Consider the following 17,086-nt stretch of genomic DNA (forward strand, 5'->3'; position numbering starts at 1 on the left):
TCCCCTGGAAGGGCAGCCAATGCTCTTAGCCACTGAGTCATCTCTTCAGCCCCCCAGAAATTTTTTTTTTAAATTTACCAAAAGATACTTTAAATATTTTTCAAAATATTGCCACTTCTCTGTGAAGAGGTCACCTGACCACTTTGCCTTGTGCCAGCCACACCAGGGTTTGTTTTTATCTTTTTCTATCTGAGTTTCTAACAGCCTCTGGTATCCCCTTCCGGCCCTTGACGCAGTCCTCAGAAGAGTGACCCTCACAGCTCCTCCTGTAGGAACATCATCTCCTTTAGGCTCATGTGACATGGTCAGCATCATGACAGTGCAGTCAGCTCTGTGGACCACTCATCTGGACCCCACTGGGTCACCACCATGCTGGCCAGAGGGAAACAGGAAAGCAGGAAGGGTATGGGGAAGTACTTGTCCAGAGTCACATAAGAGCTGGCTTCCGGTACAAGCACAAGCTGGCAACTGCTGTGTCATCGGCTGCTCTATAGCTCCAGCCACACCTGCCTTCGGCTTACCCCTGCAGTTCATCTTGTAGCCCAGGCTGACTTTGAATTCTGGTTTGCCCATGCCTACTTCCCAAGTGCTGGGGTTACAGGCATGCCTCATCAATTCTGGTTTTATGTGGTGTGGGAATTGAACCTGGGGCTTCGAGCATGCTAGGCAAACACTCTTGTCAACTAAGCTACATCCCCCGCCCACTTTGACTTTCATCTTACATTTTATAGTAGTTAATCGACTAGAGAACTAGATATCCGCCTTAAGATCTGCCTCAAAGGCTTCAATCCAAACAACCTGCAGTAGGCTAGGGGGAAGCTGATGGTTGAATAACTATAAAAGCTTCCATAGATAAAGACATCTGGTTTATGGTTGTCATCTAAGAGAATACATTTCTGCGTTAACCACAACAGAAATAATGATATTAACTGAAAATGGAACAAATACTGCCCTTTCCTTTCTGTATATTCAGAGGGATTTTGTGGACGGGTTACATGTGTGGTACACGCACACATGTGTGAGGGTGAACATGCAGAGCCAAAGAAGGAAGTCAGGTGCCCTTCACCATCATTCTCCACTTTGTTCTTTTAAGGCAGGGTCTCTCACCACATCTGCAGCTTGAACTTTTCATCTAGGCTGGAGGTCAGCTGACCCCAGCTTCCCATAGTACTAGAGTTCAAGTACATAGGTTCAAGTGTGTGCGCGCGCCCGCCTGCCCGCCCAACCAAATTTAGCTTTTTACAAGGGCTTTGTTATGTTTGTTTTGAGGCAGAGCACTCTTCTGTATAGCCCAGGCTACCCTTTGATGTGCAATTTCCCTGCCTTGGCCTTCTAAATGCTAGGATTACAAGAGTCCACTAGTGGGCCCTATTCAAAAACATGGATTTTGCTTCTTTGTAACTTCTTATATAAATCTGTCATTTGTCTTGTTTTTTAAAAAGGAGCCACAAGCCTGAAGACTTGGCACCAGCAGGATAATTTAGAGCAATACATGCTCACCCTATGTATGCCCTTCACTGTTGCCCTGGGCAGGCCGCTCCTCAGGCACTGGGCACTGTGAGACTTCCTTACAGCAGATGAATTGCCTGAGCCAAAAGTTAAGTCAAAAGTCTGGTGACTTTAAGAAAAGAAAACCAGAAACCCTTCCAGACCTGCATCAAGTCACCTTGGAAGACAAAAAGCTAAAGGGAGGTACAAGTGTTAGCTCTGGCTTGCTGATAGCTTCAACATCTGTGTTCTCTAGAAGACGGTGGGGTAGGCTGAGAACCTGAAGTCAGTGAGTGTTCTGTGGAGTGGAGGCTGTGCCTAAAGTGGAACACACTCAGACCCTTAAGTAGCTCTTTCTTGCTTTCTTTGCTGATGAGATTACCTGAGAAATCGTACCAACAAATTCCATGGGTACTACTCGAGAGCTCTGGTCGGTGATGAGTAAATCGTTTTTAAAAGGTAGCTGCTGCCAGGCGGTGGTGGCGCATGCCTATAATCCCAGCACTTGGGAGGCAGAGGCAGGCGGATCTCTGTGAGTTCGAGACCAGCCTGGTCTACAGAGCTAGTTCCAGGACAGGCTCCAAAGCCACAGAGAAACCCTGTCTCGAAAAACCAAAAAAAAAAAAATAAATAAATAAATAAATAAATAAATAAATAAATAAATAAAAGGTAGCTGCTATGCCCAAATCCACAAAGTCCCCCAAAAGCCAACAAGGAGACCGAGTCCCATATGTTAAAGCAGAGCCTTTATTGTTTGCAAGTTTCTCTGGGTGTCCAACATACTGGAATAAACGAGAGCTTCGAGCTCAGTTAGAGTTGGGTTTTATAGTAGTAAAGGTGGGGGTGAGGTTTCTGAGGTTCAGGACCCCTGATTGGCTGACATTTGTTTAGGGGTGTCCTGGTGAGTGTGCGCTGGCAGGTGATCCTATCTACAGTGGGTTGGAACATTAGGCATTTCCTTTGGATGGTCTGTTCTTGGGTGGTGCTCGGGTAATCTCAGTTTGTGGTTCTTCTTGCAACCAGGTATTGCTTCAGGGTAAACTACTGAGACTCAGAGCTCTATTAAACTTATCAATCAAGTTTATTGATCAAATCAAATCAAATCAAGTAGGATCAAGCCCTACTCTGGCAGATGATAATGGTTAGAAGTAAAGAACTTCCTTTGGGTGATCTGTTCACGTTTAGCTTATCATGGCTGGCTCCTATGTTTCCCCCTTCACAAGCACCGATGACAGCACCCAATCTTGGTTCCTGCTTGCCCCTGGTTTTAAGGAGGTATGGAACTATTTAAATTAATAAATCCATTAATTGACAACTCTGGACCACCCCTACCTTTGGCTAGCCTTTCAACCTGCTTGGGTCCAGATAACAACGTCCCAATGTCAGCTTGAAACAACTGAGGAAAGGAATATGCCGTCCCATACCCCTGCCCAAAATGGGTTAAAAGGCTGAGACAAGGGGGAAGTCCCTGGCATGGGGGACAAGATAACTACCTATAGTGCCTGTTGATATACTAAAATAAAAATAGGACCAGCATGAAATCCAGAGAATCATTGGGTCATATTTTGAAAACCTGTACTCCACAAAATTGGAAAACTTAAAAGAAGTGGATAATTTTCTGGATAAATGTCACCAAAATTAAATTAAGACCAGAAAAGCAAATTAAATAGACCTATAACTGCTAAAGAAACAGGCATCAAAAGTCTCCCAACCAAAAAAAGAAAAAAAAAAAGCCTAGGTGGTTTCAGAGCAGGATTCTACAAGATTTTTAAAGAAGAACTAATACCAATACTCCTCAAATTGTTTCGCACAATAGATCAGAAGGAACATACCCAAACCACACAAAGACATTACTAAGAAAGAGAATTACAGACCAATTTCACTCATGAACATTGATGCAAAAATACTCAATACTGGCAAACTGAATCCAGGAACACAACAGAAAAATTTTCCACCATGATCAAGTTGGTTTCATCCTATAGATGCAGGGATGGTTCAACATATGAAAATCTGTCATTGTAATCCACCAAATGAACAAATTGAAAAAATATAAAAACTGCATGACCATTTCATTAGATGCTGAAAAAACCTTCGACAAAATACAACAACCCTTCATGATAAAGGTCTTGGAGAGAGCAGGGATACAAGGAACATACCTAAACATAATAAAGGCAATATACAGCAAGCTAACAGCCAACATCAAACTAATTGGAGAGAAACTCAAAGCAAACATACTGAAATCAGGAACAAGTCAAGGCTGTCCACTCTCTCCATATCTATTCAATATAGTTCTTGAGGTTCTAGCTAGAGCAATAAGACAACAAAAGGAGATCAAGGGGATACAAATTGGAAAAAAACAAGTCAAACTCTCACTATTTGCTGATGATGTGATACTTTCCATAAGCGATCCCAAAAATTCTACCAAGAAACTTTACAATTCATAAATATTTTCAGTAATGTAGCAGGACACAAGATTAACTTGAAAAAACTCAGTATCCCTCCTGTACACAGCTGATTGACTCAAAGCAATGAGCCAGGTGTGGTGCTCACTTTTCTAGCTCGCTCACCCAGCATTTGGGGGAGTAGGGGTTCAAGCAGGAGGATCACTTTGAGTTCCACGTTAGCCTAGGCTACTGAATGAGATTATCTCAATGAAACAAAACAAAAAATTCAAAGTATCTCAGAACCTTAACAAAATACTTCATCTCATTATTTAAAAAATAATAATCCTAGGGTTAGTGAGAGAGATTGGCAGTTAAGAATGGTGGCAAGAATGGTGTCTTCTCTTGCAGAGGATTTTGAGTTCAGTTCCCAACAATCATGTGGAGGAAATGACAACTGTCTGTAATTTCAGTCCCAAGGGATCCACCACCCTTTCGGCCTCATCAGGCACTGTACACATGCGGTATACATACATGTAGACAAACTAATCAGACATAAAATAAGTATTAAAATTATTTATCTGCATTTAATAGTTCAGATTCAAGGAGGAGGAGGAAGAGGAAGAGGAAGAAGAAGAAGAAGAAGAAGAAGAAGAAGAAGAAGAAGAAGAAGAAGAAGAAGAAGAAGAAGAAGAAGAAGAAGGAGACCACGATCCTCTAGGAATGTCACTGGTTCACTGTTCCTGAAATACTGAACCAAGCAGATAACCCTGCATATCCCGGGAAGAGTCTCTTGAATAAGTGGATACACTTATTTAACAAGTAGGCCCAAAAATTGTTCAGGAGCTCTCGCCCATCAGGTGTCACAGGAATGAACAGAATTGCCACAGTCCCGGATCTCACAGGATGTAAAATCCAGTCGCTCTAGGGAGAATATGCTAACATGCTAAATACCTCCTAAGTGCTGATGTTTTTTCTTCAAAGGCATACTGCATATTTGAGATCAGAGTACGCTTCCTTTCAGCAATGAAAACACTACAAGAATATATCCTTAAGGGTTAGCTGGAGGAGCTGGAGACCTGATAGCTCAGAGGTAGAGCTCTCGCTCGGCAGAGAGACGTCCTAGGTTCAATCCCCTGCAGGGCAGGGAAGTGGTGGATATTAGTATAGCTGACCCATAGGAGAAGCTCAGATTCACCTACCGTGATTTCAGAGCAGACCCAGGGAGACCACACCCTTGTCTCCAGTAAGCCATTTCAGAGGCAGGGCCACTATGCACAACCAATCTTACTGCCTAGGGCCAAGACAGGAAGAGGTCTTCCTCTCCTTTTAGATGTCCTAAGGCAGTTTACACAACAGACTTGTGTTGGCGCTCCAACCTACCTGCGCTGGTGCCCAGCCTGCCTGAAGAGATGGCGAGCTTTGGCAGGCAATGGCCAATGCCGGAGAGACATCAGGCAGTATGACTAGAGAAGAGTCACATCACAGAGCCTTGAGCCCAAGCCTACAGTTAAAAGCTCTGTTAAATGATCTACAGCATTTGATGCTGGCTTTAAAGTCATTTACTTTTTTTTTTTTTTTAAAGACAGGGTCTCATGTAGTTCACACCAGGCTCAAACTTGCTACATGCTACACTGCCAAGAAGGATGGCTTTGACCTCCCGATTCTCCTGCCTCTGCCTACTGAGCGCTGGCATCACAGGTTCCCTCCTGGGTTTACCCTGGTATCACAGGCTCACACCACTTCTCTCCTCTGTCTATGGGGAACTGGGGATCAAATCCAGGGCTCTGCAAATGCCAGCAGGAATTCTGAGCTATACCTCTTAGACAGTCACCTTAAAACTGTCTATTGCATTTATTTATTTCTGTCTGTGTGTGCATGCCCATGTACTTACCACATGTATGTGGAGGTCAGAGGACAACTTGTAGGAGTCAGTTTTGTCCTTCCACCATATGGGTGGTGGGGACTGAGCTCAGCTGACCAGGTTTGGTGACAAGAGCCTCTATCTGCTGAGTCATCTGGTCAGCCCAAAGACATTCACCGTTAGAGATGCTTTACTTTTGTTCCAATGCGCAGCAGCCTAGAAACCATGCGGATTCTGCCTCCTCACCTGCCGGTTCAGCCGTATGGACAAAATGTTGCTGGAGTAGCTGTAATTACAGATCTCAGTGCCTTTCTTGAAGTGGTACACGTTCATCTGCCGAGGCTTCGTGTGACTGACCACCACCACCAGGCTGCTTGAGAAGAGGCGTTCCACAATGTACACGTCGGGGATTTCATCTGCGAGGAGAGACAACGGTGAGGTCTCACAGACGGCCTCTCTGAGAAAGACTGGACTTTGTGACACTGGATACCACATGGGCTAGCTCACACACGGACTCTCGGTCTTGGTCTTGCTACTGGGTATCCTCCATCAGTAACGCTTGTTATGCACACATGAGGACCTGAGTTCAAAGCCCTATAGCCCACATAAAGTTGGACGTGGTAGCACAGGTCTCTGATCCCAATGTTGTATATGAGAATCCTTGGCAGGCCAGGGCTCAGTTTGCTCAGGACACACAATGGCAGGCAATAAAGAGACTGTCTCAAGAGGGAAGGATGGACACACGTGAATGGGCACACATCCTCTCATGCACACATTTCTATCAAATAATGAATTAGGAGCCCCAATTATTATTTACAAAACCAGTTTCTTTCCAGAAGATGCAGAGGTGAAGTATTTGTCGCTACGGCAACAGCACAAATTATTACCCTGAAAAAAAAAATCACAGCCACATCTCTAACGTGGGGTTATTTTTAATACTCATTAGAAATACTTCAACATCTGTAATCTGTGCTATGCAGATATGACCGTGTTTCTTCATTCAAGTGTATAAAACATGTCCCTCCAAAGGGAATGGTGTCAACAGGCTACAGAGCCAGTGTAACGGCAAAAAGAAGCAACAAGTCCCTCTTTGGGTTGACAATGACCAAAGCTGATCACCATGAGCACAGATATATAGAAAAGCACCAACAACATGATTCCAAACAAGGGCCTTCTTACAAAGAAGAAAATGTCACTTAAGTTATTGCCAGATTTCAATAGGCGCTTCATTGTAGCTTTTGTGCATGAGGAGACAATGGCTTGTATTCAAATCTGAACAGCACCAACTCTTGAGGCTGATGGCTAAGACAGAAACCAGAAGCTCAAGACTGAAGTCTACGGCTGGAGCATACCCTTGGTGGTCGGGTGCTTTAAAGAGGTCGGTGGGTTCAATCCCCAGAATTCCAAAAAGAAGAAAATTAAGAACAAAACCAAAAAGGATTGATGTCTAAGGGGAGGATGTGGTGTTCCTTCAACCAATAGACACACATAGACAGACACACAGAAAGACAGACAGACACACAGAGACACAAACACATATGCACACACATGCCCATATACATGTACTTACTGCTTCCATGGACTTGGTCAAGTTGCTCCACAGAACTCAAAGAAAACAGCTTGTAACCAGCCTTGGTTCCAATTGCTAGGGATCTGCAGAAGACAATGACATCACAGGAATGGCGACAGACACTGCATCCCAACCACAGCCCTGTCTGAGAACTCACAGCCCTTTCCCCAGAGGCTGCTACAGCATCGGCAAACATCTTCAGAACTCAGATCCTCGATAGCCTATTCCAGGCAAAGCAGGCTTTGGCAGGTAGTCATGAGGAAAAGGGAAAAGGTCAAAGGAGACTTTTTAAGGGACAGAAATTGCCTGGGCTCTTTCACTAAGCAAAATGTCAAAGCTCCCACAAGATCTTGTTTTGTTCCTAGCTGGGCAGGCACAGGAAAAAAGGAACGCTCAATTGTACCTCCACCTCCACGATGCTTGAGGGACCGTCTTACTGTTGGGAAGCCCTTTATTGGAGGGTGAGTCATTATCATTATGAGTATGTACAGGCTCCTCTGTGCGTGTCTGTGTGTGTGTGTGTGTGTGTGTGTGCATGCGCATATGAGCGCGCGTGCTCACGCACACGCATGTATGTGTGCAGGTACACATATGTGGAGGCTAGAGACAAACCTCAGGGTCTTTCTCAATTTATATCCACCTTATAGTTTTATGATTGGAGGAGTCTCTTTCCAAACCTGATACTCCCTGATTGGACTAAGCTGGCTGTAGTGAACCCTAGAGATCCTCTTGTCTCTCTGTCCACTATGGTACGATTTGAGTCCCCATGCCTGGCTTTTGAGGTGGGTGCCTAAACTCAAACTCAGGCCCCTCGCTGTGGCATGGGGAACATTTTTACCAACAGAGCCATCTCTCCGGCACCACTTTATTTTTTTTCTGCCCTTAAAAAAGGAAGTTATTTCTGCTTTAATTGAAGAAATAGGCACCAGGGGATGGAGATGGCCCAGCACTTGCCACCAAGCCCGGTGAATTGAGCTCCATCGCTAAGCCCCACATAGTGGAGGAGAGACATTCCCACCGGCTGTCTTCTGACCTTACACACATGCCGTGGCATGAGTGCACCCCGCCACACGCATACACACAAAATAAATTAATGAAGTGTTCAAAATAGAAAATAAATACACAACATCTTAAAAATACTTCCTTTCACCAGTATGAAAAATACTATATATACTTTAGAAACTCTATTGGAGAGCTTAATTGTTTTTTTTTTAATTCAAGTTCTCTAACCTCCAGCTAGATTTGGGAACTGCTTTATGCTGTGTCCTATAAAGCTGTTACCATAACCAGTAAATAAAATAAAAAACACTTATTTGCTTCAAAGTGGGCTAAGAAAAAGTTTTTAATTTTTACACTTTGTGTCTGTGTGTTCATGTATATGTATGTTTAGGCCTGCGTGTATGCGTGCGTGCGTGTGTGCGTGTATGTGTGTGCTGTCCACACTTCAGAGAGCTCAGTGGAGAGGCAATGCTGGCTGGCTGTTGAGGGAGGGATCTGCCAGTCTCCACCTCCCCAGAGCTGGGATTTGTAATGTCCTATCTCATCCAGCTTGCTTTATTCATTTATTGGTGTTATTATTACTATTAATATTATATCGATTTTGGGGCTTGAACCTACTGCCTCTCACTAACTCAGCTATCATCCCTGCCCCAATTTTCCACTTTTAACCATAAATAAAGGGATGGTGTAAACCCAAGTGTGCTGGTTAGATTTTTTTTCTCAACTTGATAACAAGCTGGGAAGAGGGAACCTTGCCCAAGAAAATGCCTCCCTATCAGACTGGTTTGTAGGTAAGTCTGTGGGATATTTTCTTGATTAATGAGTGATTTGAGAGGCTCATCCCACTGTGGGTGGGGCCATGCCTGGACAGTGGTCCCGGTTGACTAAAACAGCAAGCTGAGCGGCTCAGTACGAAGCAAACTGGTAAGCAGGCTTCTCCATGGCTCTGCTTCCTTTCGTGTCTCAAGCACTGAACTGCCTGCACGTGCCTTCATGATGGAAGGTAAAGCTATGAGGTGAACCAAGCCCTTTTCCTCCCCACATTGCTTTTGGCTGCAGTGTTTATCACAGAGATGGAAAGTTATCTAAGATACTAGGGATCCTTGGCAGCGTGTTGGAATCAAAATGAGTGACCAGGTGGAACCCCAGCCCTCAAAAGGACCGTAAATTCAAGGCCAGCCTAGAACACGTGACAGGACTATCTCAAACAAGGAAAAGAGAAAGCAAATTTGTTGCCTCTAGCAGGAATTTAAAAATCACCTCTCCCCAGGAGGTGGTACGCACCTTAAATTCCCAGCACTCAGGAGGCAGAGGCAGGCACACCTCTGTGAGTTCAAGGTCAGCTGTGACTAGACTATCTCAAACAAGAAAAAGAGAAAGCAAATATGTTGCCTCTAGCTGGACCTTAAAAATCACCTCTCCCTAGGCAATGGTGGTACTTGCCTTTAACCCCAGCACTCCAGCACTCAGGGGGCAGAAGCCTGTGGATTTCTGTGAGTTCAAGGCCAGCCTGATCAGTGATGCTAGTGCCAGGGCAGCCAAAGATACGGAGAAATCCTGTCTCACAAAACAAAAGAAATCACCTCTCCCCTCTCCTACTTTGTTCTCAAAAACTGGATGGAGACTAAAACCTTAAGTAGAACACTCTCAGGATGAGCGCTATTACCACAAGCACTTCTGCCCTAGGAATATGGAATGTTGGGGTTGAAATGAGCTTTTCAGTGGTTCAGTCCAACTTCCTCATTTAAAGCAAATACATGCCAAGCAGAGGCCCATTCTTCACGGAGAAGCATATACTAAAATAAGCAACTTAGAAGCCTGGATGCCAAGGCTCTTGTTTCGCTACCTAAAAAAAGAAAGTCACGTGATTTTAGAATTCCCTTTACTACACCAATATTTGTTCTTTCCTAGGATCCAGGAACAGCATCTAACTGTCAGCGAGGCACACATGAGCCCTCCGACCCGAAGAGTAGCTGTGCTTGTCCTGTGGACAGCTGCCTTGCTGCTGCAGTACAGTGAAACTCGGGGTTTGGCACCCAGCACTGCAGACAAATGCCAGCAGTTATAAAAGTAGGCGAGGAGCATCTCTGAGCTCTAAAATATTCTGGAGTAGTTACTACCTTGGGTTTTTGTTTTGTTTTCTGATGCAGTTTTTATGTAGCCCAGGCTGGCCTTGGAAATGCGCTAGAGAAGGAGCCCAGAGCTTCATGCTTGCTAGACAAGCATCTATTGATTTAGTGACATCCTTAGCCCTGATGATTGCTTTTAAACTTTCTTCTTGTAAGTGTAGACACCCTTAGTTGTAAACTGAAGGTGTAAAGCTTGCACACAAGGGAAGAAAAGACACTGTAGAGTCCTAAAACAAAACTAAAAGAGATGCGTAATCCCAGCACTTGGGAGAGGAGGCAGAGGCAGGCCATGTCCAGTTGGAAGGCATTCAGAGCTATGTAAACAAAATAAAGCAGGCACCAGCCCAAACAGCAGAAACAAAGTAACCAAAAGACTTAGCGATTTAAAGAGTCAAAGGCTGATGAGGTGGTTCAACTGTACGCCACACGATCTGGACCCAGGTGGAAGGAGAAGGTCTAACTCCACAAACTTGTTCTCTCGCCTTCATGCGCACACTATAGCTGCACTATAGCTGCGCTCCCCCCACATGCACACTCTGGTCAGTGCGCTCCCCCACACGCACACTGTGACCAGAGCGCATGCGCCTCCCCCACATCGTGTGTGTGTGTGTGTGTGTGTGTGTACACACAATAATAAATAAGTTCAAAATCAGAATTTTCAGGCATAAGTTCTGACAACTGAGTTTCTTAATTTTGTGTTTGTGAAGGGGCCTTTCTCTGCTACTCACGCTGCCTCTGAGGCTGTGGGCTAAAGTGATCTTTCTCCATCTTTCTCCTCTTGCCTCAGGAGCATCTAGGATTCCTCACAAGTTGCCACACTTGGCTCAGAAGGGTTGCGTTCGTGAGAAAAGGTAACGATGATCACCCTTTTGTTCTAAATGATTGCTCTATGACCCTAAATGACTCCAAATCAAGGACTTCGGATTTATGTCTTATTTTATCCATAAGTCCTTTTTTAGTTTTTGTTTTTATTGAACTATATATTTTTTTCTCCATTCCCCTCCTTCCTCCCCTTTCCCCTTCCACCCTTTCCAGTGACCCCCATACTCCCAATTTACTCAGGAGATCTTGTCTTTTCTCCTTCCTCTGTAGATCCATCTATGTCTCTTAGGCTCTTCTTTGTTGTCTAGTTTCTTTGGGGTTGTGGCCTGTAGGCTGGTTTTTCTTTATGTCTAAAAGCCATTATGAGTGAAATCATATTATATTTATCTTTCTGGGTCTCAGTTACCTTACTCAATATGTATTTTTTTCTAGATCCACCCATTTGCCTGCAAATTTCAAGATGACATTTTTTTCACCACTGTGTAGTACTCCATTGTGTAAACGTACCACATTTTCTTTTTCTTTATCCATTCTTTAGTTCTGAGGCATCTAGGTTGTTTCCAGGTTCTGGCTATGACAAACAATGCTGCTATGAACATAGTTGAGCACATGTCCTTGTGGCATTATTGAGCATCTTTTGGGTATATACCCAACAGTGGTATTGCTGGATCTTGAGGTAGATTGTTTCCTAATTTTCTGAGACATCACCATACTGATTTCCAAAGTGGCTGTGCCAGTTTGCACCCCTACACATTCCTCATCACTGCTTATAAAAGTGGAGTTGGAGACAAACCTGGATGACAAGCTTTAAAAGACCCCTGAGGTTTCTAGCCCAGCTCAAAGCAGTAAGTATGAGTAGCTGACAATTTAATTCTCTTTATCTACCTTCTCTAGAAAGACTAGATGTCAAGCTCAGCTCACACAGATAGAAAAAGACAGACCAATTCTCCAAATGCATCCATCAAGGAAGATGACTTCTTTCATCTCATAACCTCCAGGCCTCCGAGCAACTGACTGTGACAAGACCTTTATTTATAGGTGAGGTAGAGCTGCCCAGCACAGCCTTCATCCAGGAAAACAGAGCTGCAGCAGGGACCTAGGAAACCAACTTTCAAAGCAGTTTTGAGAAACAGTGTTCTTATCCGACCGTTACTCTGTATTATTCATAACTAGAGTAGAAAATAACATTTGCTTTCCAGATCCACTGATATCGGGAAGTGTAATTTAGTTGTCTGATTTACTATTGTAAGTGAACTAACTCCCCTCTTTTACCTAGGTTCAATTAGGAAGGAAAACGCTGCCCAGCATTACAACAGACAACACTCTTGCAAAAGTTTCTTACAAAACTTCAGAATTTTATCTATTCTAGCATGCATTTGAGTCTCCATCTCGAGAGGCTCACCCAAAGCAACTCAACAGGTTTACAACAGCTTTAAAAACAACAACAACAAAAAACCCATAAAAATTCCAGGGCCTGGATGCTGTAGCTCAGTGGTAGAGTCTTTGCTAAGCGTGATTGAGATGTTGGGTCTCATGCTCCAGACCCTGCATTCCCTCATACCACACACAAACACAACACACACACACACAACCACACACACACACACACACACACACACACGAAACAGGGTTGGGCTTGTCTAGCACACACAAAGTCCTGGATTCAATCCCCAGCACTGTCTGAAGGGCTGTGTGGTGATAACAACACTTCCTATAATCTCAGCATTCCAGAGCAGGAGACAGGAGGACCACAATTTGAAACCTCTACTACTAAGGAGTTCAAGGCCATCTGGATTTTGTGAGATGCCTCAAAACAGAACGAGAACAAAATACCAAGAAAATGCCCAGAGTGCACCAGGCTTAATAGTTTATGAATATTATTACACGTCTATGGCTATTGGGAGATGTTGTAATATGTACTTTTTATTGTGGGTTGCGGTCAGAGGCAGCCTGAGAGTCACTCATCCAACCAAACTGTTGAGTTACTCGATAACAAGATTACACACACAGATTTTTCAAACAAAGACATATTGTTCAAAGCAGAGGTTTTCAGACAGAAACACAAAGGGAATGGAAACCAGGACTGCTTATGGCCTTAATTACACCACTGAGCGTTCAATATTAGCACAGCACAGCCACCGGCAGCCAAAGCCCAAGCCTGAAGCTGACTCCAAACAAGAAACAAGGCAGAAACTGGTACAGCCGGAAGTGGGGCACTGGGAAGTAGTCATCCCGGCCCTGGCTGTCTGATGCTTCAGGGCTCCACATTCCAAAGAGATTATTCCATATGGTCCTCAGGCTGGCTTCCATGAAAACAGGGAAGGAAACAGAAGTGTGCTTCTGTTTAGATTCTAAGATCTAATCCTACATAAGCCTAGAACACAGGAGAGCAATTCCTTGTTCGTGGACCAAAGTCCAAATGGTGACCATCAAAGTGAAACATTAAAAATCCACTTAAAGGCAACAGGGTGGAGCGCCTCCTTCCGGGATGGGAAGCTGTCTGGGACTGAGAAAGGGCTCCCGAGCTTCCCGGAGGAGATTCGTGCGACTGGGTGGACGGCGAAAAAAAAAACACAGGGAAATAAAGAAAAGCTTCCTACAGCCAAAGCGACCAGCCAAAATGCCCCGTTCCTCGGGCTGGCCTGGCCACAGGGATAGGCTGCTTCTTTGTCGGAGGCCCTGCCCAAATGCCACGTTGAGATACTCAAGGACAAATGGTAAAGTTTTCCTCATCTTCCCAACCAGCATCCTCTCCAGTCAAGTTGCACCTTCCCCCCCTCCCATCGCCTTTGTTTTGGGTCCCAGATCTCCGTTTCGGTCACTAGGTGGCCCACGCCAGGTCCCCCACATTCAAGGCCCCCTCCACCCTACTCCTTGCTGACTTCTTCGGGTCACCCTGGCCAGCCCCTTCTGGCAGGCGCTGGCAGCGGAGGGAGGGGTCGTCTGGGTGGGTTCAACCCCCACCGCTAACCAACCCCGCTGGCGCTGGCTACCCCTCCGAGGTACCGTCCGCGCGCCGGCCTTGGCTAGCCACCAGTTGCGTTACAGGACAACACCCTTTGGTGGCGACATTCTGTCCCCCACTTCCCCGGCCAGGGGGCTGGCGCCTTGGCTTACGTGCAGTCTTGGTTGAAAGAGAAGCAGCTGAGAGCCGCCTCCACTCGACCCGGAGGGGCATCTGCGGCTTCGGCCTCCATTGGGGGCTCGACCCGGGAAGCCGCAGCTTGGAGCGGGGGACAGCCACCTCAGCAGCCCGCCCGCGCCGGCTCCGTCGGCCGGCTTGCCGCCTGGGTCCCGCCCCGGCCTCGCCCCCAGGCAGGCCCCGCCCACTCAGAGCCCTTTAACTCCGCCCCCTCCAGACCCTTCCCCTCAGAGCTGCGGCTTCATCCTGGACCAGCCGGGCTCTGACCCCGCCCGAATCAAACGTAGCTCCGCCCCTTCGTCTAGCCCCGCCCCCTTGCAGCTCGAGCCCTGCCCAGAGCCAACCAGGTCCCGGCCCGATCCACTTCCACTTAGTTCGGCCCGCCTCTAGCCCCGCCCCTTCAACAGCCAGCCCCTGGACTCACCCCGCCTCTTATCTCGGGAACCGCGCCGCTGACAGACCAGGACAGGGTCTCCTCAGCCAGTCACGATTGGCCACCAACTCTTTGACCAATCAGTGATGTTAGTGGGCGGAACCGTTGCTTAAGACCCGCCTCCGATTCGTAGACACCACTTGCTATTGGTCGAAGGTGAGTGAGGCCAAGGCGGCAGGCCACGTGGTGGTGTTTTCATTGCCAGAGCGTCCAGGGTTGGGGAGGAGGAGTGGAGCTGCGGGCTTCAGAGCTGCTAGAGCGTCGGGGACGACGCCGAGGAGGCGGGACGACGCCTGCTTCCCCAAGCCGGTCCAGGGTTCCAGCCCGTTAAGCTTACTGAAAGTAGTTGAAATCAGTATGCATCAAAGCCCCGCCCTTTTGGAGAGTCCTTTAGCTTCTTGGAGAGAAATTCCCCGAAAGGGCTGCTGTGGTCAGGCTGATAAGAAGCCACCCACAGCCCTACAGTTGAGAAAGAGCTCTTGCTCATCCCAAGCATTGCATTAACATGACATCACGTCGTTCTTATGGAATCTTGCTGGGAGGATGCATTCACACCCGATTGACGGAAGAAGCATTTGAAGCACTTGCTAGACAACGCATCTAAACGCGACAATATGTAGTGGCGTGTAACTTGGTCTTCTTTCAAGACTTGTGTGCGAAACAACTTTGCCCAACAGTATTTGGCAAAGCATGCGATTTGTAGACATGAAAGAAACTAGAAGAGTGTGTGAAAGGGGTACGGTCTTAAAGACAGTACTGCAGAAGCTCATGCAATTTGAGATGCATTCTGACACATGAGATTTGCTTCCCAAGCTAAACATTTGAGTATTTGGCTAAACACTTGCTTACAGTTGGTTGTGAGATGCCCGAAGTGGGTTCTGGGAAACTGAGTTCCAGCCATCAGCTAGAACATCAATAGCTTTTCAGTGCCGAGTCATCATTCCAGCCCCTGAAATATTATTATGATGATGATGATGATGTCACAGCTCTTTAGATTGCAGCAAATCAGTTCATTGTCAGTCACCCTATTTTTTTTTTTAATTTTTTGAGACAGGGTCTCAGGCTGTAGTCTACACTCTCAACAAGCACATGATGATTGCTCTTTCTTCTTTGGCCTGCCAGGTGCTGGGATTATAGATGTGTGCTCCCATGCTCAGCCAATTTTCCATAGTTTATGACAAAATTGTACACATCGCGTACTGATATTTGAATTTTAGACTTAGAATGGATGAGCAAGGGGAGCCTGTTTCACATAAGCTTCTCTGGTTGCTTCTCCAGTTTTTTATTTTCCAAAATAAAAATAGAACTATTTTCTCAAGTCAGTTGTTCTGTCGACTGACAGATCCACCCTGGTGATGGCTCTAGGGCCAACTGTGAGGCACTGTATAAAGGAACTCAAGTGTAAAAACCGCACGTTTTGGATGTCTGACCTTCCTTAGCACCTTTGCAGCCTTCAGGTCCCAGCTGCATCTCCTTCTCAGCTCTGTCAAGTGCTGCTTCCCTTTCAGTTTGGTTGAAAGAACCAAGAGCGTGGCAGTCTAGATGCTAGGTTCCTGGGAGTATTAGATGATGTACCCAGTCAGGTTTAAAGGGGGGGGGGGCTTTTATCAGTTTGTTACCAAACAGTTAGACTGTCTGGGGGGCAGAGAGGGGGTTAGTCTTAGCCGAGGAGTGTGTCATGATAAAAGCAGTGTCTTGGGCAGATAAGCCTGGCCAGTGTGTGCAGATCAAAGCAGAAGGCCTTGGAGTCTTCAGGGAGCTAAGGACGTTCTTGGAGGATGGAACATGAGATTAGGCTAATGTGGCGGATACCAAGAGCAGAAAGGTTGGGATGAATACAAGAGATGTTTGGAGGCAGCACTGAGCGACAGAAAAAAAAAAATGGAGGCCACACACTTAAGGCTCGTGTATAATCTGAAAAGTCCTGCGAGAAATAATTTGAAAAGTAAAAAAGAAACAGGTCAGATGGCTCAGTGAGTAACGGTGCCTGCTGCACAAGCGTGGCGACCTGACTTTGACCCCCAGAACCCACATGAAGGTGGGGGAGAACCAACTCCACAAGGTTATCCTCTGACCTCCACGTGTGCTCCGTGCTATGTGTGTGCACCCCTCATAATCAACCCCACGTGTGCTCTGTGCTATGTGTGTGCACCCCTCATAGTCAACCCCCGTGAAAACAAATGAAAAGCAGGTAGGTTAATTCTAACACATTCCACTAAACTCAATAAACAAGGATGGGAAGACAGGAAAATTAGGGG

General features: G+C 45.9%; 1 protein-coding gene across 1 annotated transcript in view; it reads right to left on the reverse strand.

The window, feature by feature from the left end:
• Window positions 1-14,545, reverse strand: part of Wipi1 (WD repeat domain, phosphoinositide interacting 1) — a 40,265-nt gene extending 25,720 nt beyond the window's left edge. The window contains exons 1-3 of the mRNA XM_005350657.3: window positions 14,371-14,545; window positions 7,304-7,386; window positions 5,980-6,149 (exon numbers count right to left, since the gene is read on the reverse strand). Of these exons, the coding sequence (XP_005350714.1) occupies window positions 5,980-6,149; window positions 7,304-7,386; window positions 14,371-14,450 (333 nt within the window). The 5' untranslated portion in view covers window positions 14,451-14,545. The remainder of the gene's footprint in view (window positions 1-5,979; window positions 6,150-7,303; window positions 7,387-14,370) is intronic.
• Between the last annotated feature and the right edge of the window lie 2,541 nt (window positions 14,546-17,086).

Source organism: Microtus ochrogaster, chromosome 7 (assembly GCF_000317375.1).
Source record: "Microtus ochrogaster isolate Prairie Vole_2 chromosome 7, MicOch1.0, whole genome shotgun sequence".
NCBI classification, from domain to species: domain Eukaryota; kingdom Metazoa; phylum Chordata; class Mammalia; order Rodentia; family Cricetidae; genus Microtus; species Microtus ochrogaster.